This window comes from Podarcis cretensis (assembly GCF_951804945.1).
Source record: "Podarcis cretensis genome assembly, chromosome: 8".
In the NCBI taxonomy this organism is placed as follows: domain Eukaryota; kingdom Metazoa; phylum Chordata; class Lepidosauria; order Squamata; family Lacertidae; genus Podarcis; species Podarcis cretensis.
In genome coordinates this window covers 69,758,880-69,768,176 of record NC_137177.1, presented here as the reverse complement: position 1 = coordinate 69,768,176, position 9,297 = coordinate 69,758,880, and the positions used below count along the sequence as shown (strand labels likewise).

At 44.1% G+C, this 9,297-nt stretch overlaps 1 protein-coding gene across 1 annotated transcript; it reads left to right on the top strand.

Annotated features, from left to right (window-relative positions):
- Nucleotides 1-282: 282 nt before the first annotated feature.
- GUCA2A (guanylate cyclase activator 2A) lies at nucleotides 283-9,039 on the top strand. Its single transcript, XM_079989247.1, has 3 exons — nucleotides 283-409; nucleotides 5,118-5,301; nucleotides 7,513-9,039. Exons 1-3 carry the CDS (start codon nucleotides 338-340, stop codon nucleotides 7,575-7,577), a joined length of 321 nt encoding a protein of 106 aa, XP_079845373.1. The 5' UTR covers nucleotides 283-337; the 3' UTR covers nucleotides 7,578-9,039.
- Nucleotides 9,040-9,297: the final 258 nt, after the last annotated feature.

The following is a 9,297-nucleotide window of genomic DNA, read 5'->3' as shown; positions in this document are numbered from 1 at the left end:
GGTGTGGTCCCCCTGCCCTTTGGCTCTTAAAGCTATCCACCCATCACCTGCTGGCGGCTCCATCCCAGCTGGGATACGGCAAGCAAAGTTCGTAGAAGGAAACACTCTTCTGACAAAGTGCCATAAAACAACAAAGATGTCAATGTTTTCTGGGAGGAGGCATTTCTTTGGGGCTATCACACTTCACAAACTGCCTAGGGGGTTGTCACCATCCTAGCCGGTGCCAATATACCTTAGTTATTCAATAACTAGAGGGCATCCTTTAAAAATCCAGCTCCGTCGCTGTTGAGCCAGTCCGCCCTGACATTCCAAGTCAGACCCAGAATCGTGACTCACCATGAACACCTACCTGGTGGCCACAGTCTGCCTGAGTGTGCTGGCCGTCCTCTCAGATGGGGTCGAAGTCAAGGTAAGAGTTGTGGTATCCTCCCAGGATCGCCTTTCTGCCCTTATGGCATCACCTTGAAGGAAAGGGCTGTAGCTCAGTGGCTAGAGAACTGGATTCCTAGATGCCTTCGGTCCCAGGTTGAATCCTTGGCATCTCCAAATAGGGTGGAGATAGACCTTTCCCAAAGACCCTGGGCAGCTACTGCCCGTCAGTGTAGGTGACAGCAAGATATAAGTAATAATGTTCTGACCTGATACAGGGCAGCTTCCTTTGTTCATATCTGGACAGCTTTCCATTTAGAACTGGAATCTTTAGTTTTAAGGGAATGGGCAATAGCAGAGGATTAGAGCATCAGCTTTGCAAGAGAAAGCTCCCAGGTTCAGTCCTTGCCATGTCCAGGAAGAGACCCCAATCTAGAACCCTGGAGAGCTGCTGCCAGTCTGTGTAGACCAGGGTTTCCCAAACTTGGGTCTCCAGGAGTTGTTGGACTACAACTCCCAAGTGTGGGAAACACTGGTATAGATTATACTGAACCAGATGGGCCAATAATCTGACTCAATACAGGGCAGCTGCATATTGATCATTTGGGCTTTAAGTCTGGGAGGTCTTAGATCCTGTGCATGTCCACTAAGAGATGAACTTCTATAATCTTAATTGAGGGAGGCGAAACAAAGGAGACCCCTAAAGGAATAGCTTACAGCAAACAGTGGGTCCAGTTAATCATTTACCAAATGATATGTACACAGTCAGACTATTAGCAGAACAGTGAATTTACCAAGCAGCCACATGGCCACTATTATTGAGGATTATTTTTCCTCTTTCTGCTTTGCTCTGTACTGGAATCCACCCCACCCAAATACTGGGAGAATCTCTAAAACAAATTATGGATTCGTCCCATCTCACTCCTAAATGTGGATTATAAAATCTTTGCGGATATTTTGGCAACTAGATTTAAAAAAGTGCTAAATGAAGTAATTCATAAAGATCAGGCAGGCTTTCTTCCAGGCAGACATTTGTTCGATAATACTAGGAACATTATAGACATTTTGGAACTTTTGCAAACTAATATTAACACAAAAGCAGTGTTAATTTTTATTGATGCGGAGAAGGCCTTTGACAACATTTCTTGGAGGTTTATGAAGAAAAACTTGGAAGGGATGGGAGTGGGACGGGGGTTTGAAAATGGAATAGAGGCAATTTACTCAGAGCAAAAAGCTAAATTGATAGTTAACAATGTGGTGACAGAAGAGTTTAAAATTGAAAAAGGAACACGACAAGGTTGCCCCTTATCCCCTCTGTTATTTATTTCAGTCCTAGAGGTGCTTTTGAACATGATTAGGGAGGACCGGTTGGTGCAAGGAATACAGGTCGGAGTGAAACAGTATAAACTGAAAGCTTTTGCAGATGACTTGGTAATAACATTACAGGAGCCAGAATCTAGTACGAAAAGAGTTTTGGAACTGATATATGAGTTTGGTCGGGTGGCGGGATTCAAATTGAATAAGCAAAAAACTAAGGTTTTGGTAAAAAATCTGACATTTTTGGAAGCAGAAAGGTTTCAGAATGAGACAGAGTTAAATGTGGTTAAAAAAGTGAAGTACCTAGGGGTTAATTTGACTGCTAAAAATTTGAATTTATTTAAAGATAATTATGAAAAATGTTGGTCAGAAATTAAAAAGGATTTAGAAATTTGGTCAAGATTGAAACTTTCCTTGCTGGGTCGAATTGCAGCTATAAAGATGAATGTATTGCCAAAGATGTTGTTTTTGTTTCAAACTCTACAGATTGTGGACAGAGTAGAATGTTTTGGAAAATGGCAGAAAGATATATCTAAGTTTATCTGGCAGGGCAAAAAACCCCGAATAAAATTTAAAATATTAACTGATGCAAAAGAAAGAGGGGGGTTTGCCCTGCCAGATTTAAAGTTATATTATGAAGCTGCAGCTTTCTGCTGGATGAAAGATTGGTTACTTCTTGAGAACACTGATGTCCTAGATCTGGAAGGGTTTAACAATGCTTTTGGTTGGCATGCATACTTGTGGTACGACAAGGTAAAGATTCATAAAATGTTCAAAAACCATATTGTCAGAAAAGCAATATTTATTGTCTGGACAAAATATAAATACTTACTAGAAAGTAAGACCCCGAGATGGCTATCACCAATGGAGGCTAAGGCCTGGAAAAGACTCAATATGGAGGCCTGTTGGCCAAAATATTGGGAAATAATAGAAAAAATTGGAGACAAATGGAGGTTGCAGAGCATGGAGAAATTAAAGAATAAGGTGCAAGATTGGTTACACTACGCTCAAATTCAAGAGGTTTTTATATTGGATAAAAAGAAAGGATTCCAGGTGGAGAAGTCGAAATTAGAGACAGAACTGTTGGAACCAAAGACTAAGGTACTTTCGAGAATGTATAACTTGCTGCTTAAATGGAACACACAGGATGAGACTGTTAAATCAGCCATGATAAAATGGGCTCAGGATATTGGGTATAACATTATGTTTGAGGACTGGGAAAGGTTATGGACCACCGGAATAAAATTCACGGCATGTAATGCCTTGAAGGAGAATATTATGAAAATGATATATAGGTGGTACATGACCCCAGTCAAGCTTGCAAAAATATATCACCTGTCTGATAATAAATGTTGGAAATGTAGAGAGGCTGAGGGGACATTCTTTCACCTCTGGTGGACATGCCCAAAAGTGAGGGTCTTCTGGGAAATGATCTATAATGAACTAAAAAAGGTATTTAAATATACCTTTGTTAAGAAACCGGAGGCCTTCCTCTTGGGCATTGTCGGCCAGAAAGTGTCAAAGAAGGACAGAAGTTTCTTTATGTATGCGACAACAGCAGCAAGAATACTTTTTGAAAAGTATTGGAAGACACAAGACTTGCCCACACTGGAAGAGTGGCAGACGCAATTGATGGATTATATGGAATTGGCTGAAATGACTGGCAGAATCCGAGACTTGGGAGAAGAAACAACGGAAGAGGACTGGAAGAAGTTTAAGGACTATTTACAAAAACAATATAAGTTGTATGAATGTTAAGTATCTGCACGATTTAGAAAATCTCAGTTCCAGCAAATAGATTTTGTAAAATAGAAAATTAAGTTATAAGTAAGAAAAGGTCGAAATTTAAGGTAACAATATGTTTAAATTTAAGGTATGAGTAAATGATAAAAATTATCTTAAATTTAGAAGTATAATATTTGGAAAGTACAAAATAAGGTATGAAACAAGGTAATAATTTGCTGATATTTTTAATATAAATAATGCAGGGTAAAGGAGATGTGAGGAAGTCCAGTTAGTTATATATATATAAAAAATTGTATTGAATGGTTGGTTTTTTTCTTTTTCTTTTTTATTTTTTATTTCCTTTTTTCTATATGGTTTTTTGGTGTATTTGTTCTGGCTTTTTTGTGTACTATTTTTTTGGTGAAGGGATCTTGTATGTATATTGTGTATTATGAAAATTCAATAAAATATTTATAAAAAAAATAAAATAAAACAAATTATGGATTCGGACCTCGCACAGTTTGACACACCCTTCCCGTCACACCATTTACATGCCTTTCTCCTCCTTGCCTTATTGATGGGCATGTGTGCATTGAAAAACAACCACACTGCAACAAATGAATTTTGATGCAGCTGTACTGTGTGATTGCCTGGAGATTCTTTTTCTGCTGTGTTTGAGCTGATGTGCACACGCATGCCAGCATATTGATAAAACACCCCATGAAAAGAATCTTGATACAGTTGGATGCACATTGGCAGGGCGGGGGACAATTTTCAGCCAGAGGGCCACACCTCTATTACATAAACTTCTAGGGGCCACATGATGGTGGGGAGGGAGTCAGAGGAAAAAAATTGGTGGAGAAATGAATGTAGATTTTACCTTTGGGGCTCATTTCTACACACACACACACACACACACACACACACACACACACACACGTGGAAACTAGCCTAATGTACAAACATAAAATTTGGCCCCTGGAAAGTTGTCCACAGAGAAATGTGGACCTTGGGCTGATTTTTTTTTTTTTTAAAGGTTCCCTGTTCTACTGTAGCTTTATAGAGGGTTTGTGCATTGTTAGTTTTTAGCAGTCTCCAGGCAGGCTAGGCTCCTTGCAGAGCACAGGATTTGCTCAGTCAGCAGAGCCTTGGAGGATGGTCTTCTGAGAAGATGCCTCTATCTTTACTGCTTTGCAAATACATGCTGGGCAAGGATAAGCCTTGCCCTTGAAATTTCCCAGCCAAGGGATTTGCTTGAAGAGCAGGTTCCTTCACACAAACACACGCAGGTTTCTAAGTTACAGTTTGACCTTTTCAGTGGGTCTTCGTGCATGAGGATGTTCCTGGCAAGGCTCTAATGTGCAGTGGTGGCTGATGGGGCAGAAGGCAGGGGGATGACAACAGGAGGAGGAGACAGACCCAATGGCACACAGTGCCCAATAATTCTGTTTGTCCCTCTGATGAATTCTGTAAGGGCAGATGACAGCAGATCCCAATGTCTTCCCCCTCCTTCTTCCTAATGTAGATTTTCCCTCACCCCTTCTTCCCTGGGACAGATGGAGGCGCCATTTTGGGGTCTACCTCAGGTGCCAAAATGTATCGGGCCAGTCCTGGCACCAAGACTGGGGAGGAGGGAGAAGGAACCTATTACATGCCCTGCCGTGGGCAAGTGATGGTGATACTCTGTTCTAATTTCCCCTGGGCAGGTGGGAGACTACGTATTCCCCTTGGAATCAGTGAAGCAGCTGGAGGGCTTCTTCAAGGAGAGATCCAAGAACATACGCACGCGCATGGGCGCCACATTTGGTGCATGCAAAGACCCGAAAATGCCCTCAGAGTTTGCACCCGTCTGTGCATCCCCCAGAGCAGGAATACTGCTCCGACAACTAGGTATGTGGTGATGGTCAAGTGCATGCATGAGAAGGTGGGATGACTCCTCAGCTTTGAACAGCCAGATGGGCCTCTGTGCAAGTTTGCTTTGCAGCTAGAATATCAGACCAGCCCTGCTCATCTTGCCCAACATCCTATTCTCATAGTGATCAACCAGATGCCTGGGGGAAGCCCAGAAGCAGGACCAATGAGCCCAAGACCCCTCTTCCCATCTGCAATTCTCAGATGCTGGTACTCAGAGGCATACCATCTCTACTCGTGGAGTGAAAAACTAGTAGCCATTGATAACCTCACCCTCCATTGATTTGTCTGATCCTCTTGTAAAGCTGTCCAAGTTGGTAGACCTTACTGCCTCTTGTGGGAACGAATCCCCCCAGTTTAACAGTTGACCCCTTGAAGGAAATGCTTTATCTTGACCCTTGGTTCCCAACTTGGGGCACATGCCCCCACAGGGAGGCAATTTGATTTTTAAAGGGGGCAATTAACAGTTAATGGCCTTTTAGGCTTCCTCCACATGAATTCACATTTGGAAGAATAAGAATTATATATTGGGGGGGGGGGTCAGGATTTTAGAGATGCTTGGGGGGCATGGCCAAAAAAAAAGGTTCAGAACCACTGATCTAGACTGTCCTGAATCTTCCAACACTCACCTCATTGGATGGCCCCATTGGGTTCTAAAATTACAAGAGAGGAAGGCAAACTTTGATCCAGCAGAGATCTTCTGGGGTCTTATTCCTCCTCCTCTCCTCAGATGGCTTTAAAGGGGGATTTGACAAATTCATGGGAGAAGAAGGCTATAAATGGCTACTTGCCACAATGGCTGTGCTCTGTCTCCACTGCAACATTTTCCAGAGGAGTAACAAGGGCTGTCTTAAGCATATGCAGCACTGGGGTGCAAAGATCTGCCCGGCGCCCCCCTCGGGTTGCCCAGTCCCAGGCGCGCAGGAGGGCGGAGCCGGCTGGCCACCTCAGCGTCTCGCTGGCTCAGTCACCCCCGAACTCACAGCGCAGAGCTGCCCATAGTAGAAGAGCCTGCCGTGGCGTTCCGACTGGCGGGCGGGTTCTTCTCCAGACTCAACTCTCGGGCCCCGGACTCTCGGCCTGGCGCCCCGAGAGCCCAGCACCTGGGTGCCCCACACCCCTCGTGCCAATGGGCAAGACGGCCCTGGGAGTAACCATGTTTGTATGCTGCTGTACAAACAAGAGAATTTTCTTGTGACACCTTGAAGGGTAACAGGCTTATGCTGGGGACTAGTCCTCAAAAGGTTATGTCATAATAAATGTGTTAGACTCTAAAGTGCCTCTAGATTCCCTGTTGTTATTTTCCAACTTGCTAGGTGACAGGAACTGGGCAGAGGAGGAATGGTGGAGACTGGCTCCCCATCCTGACCCTTCCAGAGAAGGAGAAGAAGACAGTTCAGGATTGCAACAGGGGTTTGAGGGAGGTCACAGCTCAGAGGCAGATGAGGGGAAAAGCTGGGAAATAATGGGAGAGGAGGAGGAGAAAGAGGACGCACTGGGGGGGGGCAACAGCTGACAGACACAATGTCTTTAGAAAGCATTCCAGTCCCCCTCCCAGACCTGATGAGCCTTGAAATTAGGAGAGCAAAGAGCTTGGAAAAGAAGTGCCCAAGGGCACCTATAGGGGAAGTGATGACAATGACGAATGAGGAAGGGGGTGGAGAGTCAATCAGGACAACACCATTATCCAAGAGGCTGTGTTCCTAAGCCTCTCTCTGTAAACATTGAATAAAAAGAGGAAGGTAAGAAACTTTTCCTTGTCTTTGTACATCCCTGGCAACCAGCTGTGGGAATTGCTTACAGCCGCCTGACACTAAGGAGTGAGACCTCCCTCTTAATAGGCTTCCTAACAAGTGCTACCCTCCTTCTCAATAGGCTTCCTAACCCGCGTCGAGGCCAGATCTAGGCCAGGGATGAGGAAACCGAAGCCTTCTAGATGTTCTTGAACTACACTTCCCATCATCCGTGGCCATTGGCCATGCTGGCTGGTGATGATGGCAGCTGAAGTCCAACATCTGGAGGCCTAGGGGTTCCCCATCCCTGGTGAAGTGACATGGTTGAGATGATCAGCGGTGAAGCCCCAGAGGTACACATGGATCCCCTCCCCTCTCAGTCCCAATTGGAGTACTTGAGTCACCCAAAGAGTCGCCCCAAAGTCACCCAAAGAGTCTTTCTTTTTCTTTGCTTCAGAAATGATCAGCGCAGATGCTGCAACCTGTGAGATTTGTGCCAACGTTGCCTGCTCTGGATGCTAATGAAGAAGACCACCACCATCTCTGCTGGCTTTCTAAGTGGATTCTGACAACTGGCCCTTGCTGCTACTGCTGCCTTTTCCTCATCCAAACCAACAGAGGACACCTCTGCCCACTTGCACAGCTTGGCTGGGTCATTGTGTCCCTGCTGCTGCTACCCAGCCTTGGCTTCCAGGACCCCATCCCTAAAACCTCTATGAGCACAATTCAGAGTTCATGTCGGAGGGGAGAGAGCAAAGGACAGGAAGTTGGGCTGGGGAAGGAAGGAGAATGGTTGAAAAGAAGGTGATTGGTCCCTGCAAAAAATAATAATAACGACATCAGTTCCATGTAATTTTTCTTCTGCTTTTTAAAAATTGAAAACCAGCTGTGTGAGTTTGCAAATGTGAACAGAAAAAAGAGGGTGGGGTGAGGAAGTTTTTGTTGCCAGACATGTTTCCTAGTCAAAATCAAGACTTGGCTGTATTTCCCCCTGAACAGGCTCCAGATACATTTTCCCCTATAGGGAGAAAAGTAGCTGGGTGACATTTTGAGCAAAAGGGGCAATCTGGCTCACCTCTCCTCTACTTACTCTTCCCTCAAGATTACAACCTCCTGCAGCAGATTCTCAATGAGAAGTAATATTACATCTCAGGAATGCTAGATGCTGCCTAAAGTCATTTTTTCACCTCTCACACTGCCATTTTTGGGTCAGTTCTCCACATTTCCACACCAGTTTGTCATTTAAAAAAGCACTCGTGAAAATTCACCAGCATTTTGGTGCAAATTTCTCTTAAAATGCACACATTCCTATGTGATTTCCCCTAACATGAATATTTTTGCAAAGCAATTTTCCCCAATATAATGCATTTCTGCCTGCTATTTTCACTGTTGTAGGTACATGCTTATCCATACTTTCGCCTAGTATACATTTTTTTGGCTGGAGAGCTCCATTGCAAAATCTAGAGGGGTACGGATCTGGAACAATGGCTGTGCTTCAGCCAGGAAAATACAAATCAGGCACTTGAAGCTTTAAATGCAAACTGAACTGAACTGAATCTCTCCCCTATCACAACCCAGCAGCCAGTTTCTGACCACCAGCTTTGGGGTGCATGGCAGCGGAGTATAGTGGTAGCAGAGAGGAACCAGAAATCCCAATTTCTTTCCAGCATTTTCCTTTCATCCCCAGCAAACCTTTCCTGTTCCCATGGTCTCCCTCTTCCTCTCCTCAAAGGCAGTTGATTTGGACGATGCCCATGCTTCTTGATAGCCACACATTTTAAAATGAAATCAATATGCAGACTAAAACACTGTGTAGCCCACATAACACTTCTATTCAAGTTTAAATACCCTTTTGTTCTCTGTTGGTGATTTAGTTGTTTGGTTTTGATGGCGATCTCTTAAGCAAAACTGGCTTCTGACTTGCAAAACTGGCATCCTCGTGGATATCCCTGTTTGGTGTGTCCAAAATAAAGATTTCCAGTGCACTGATGCTCTCTGCCTTTACTACTTTGATGTGAAAATGGTTTGGCTCGTTTAATTATTACAATCATTTTTTTATTTATACCCCCGCCCATCTGGCTGGTTTTCGCCAGCCCCATTTCCCCAAAAATTACCTGTTGCAAGGAAAAAACTCTCTCCATGTAGGTATTAAGTAATAATAATCATACTACTGCCAAATTATTATTTATACCCGCCCACTTGGCTGGGTTTCCCCAGCCACTCTGGGTGGCTCCCAACAGAA

Excerpts from the sequence above, each read along its gene's own strand:
- GUCA2A (XM_079989247.1), top strand. The coding sequence starts at position 338 with ATGAACACCTACCTGGTGGCCACAGTCTGCCTGAGTGTGCTGGCCGTC. Across the intron at positions 410-5,117 it reads CAGATGGGGTCGAAGTCAAG|GTGGGAGACTACGTATTCCC; the intron begins GTAAGAGTTGTG and ends TCCCCTGGGCAG. Across the intron at positions 5,302-7,512 it reads AATACTGCTCCGACAACTAG|AAATGATCAGCGCAGATGCT; the intron begins GTATGTGGTGAT and ends TCTTTGCTTCAG.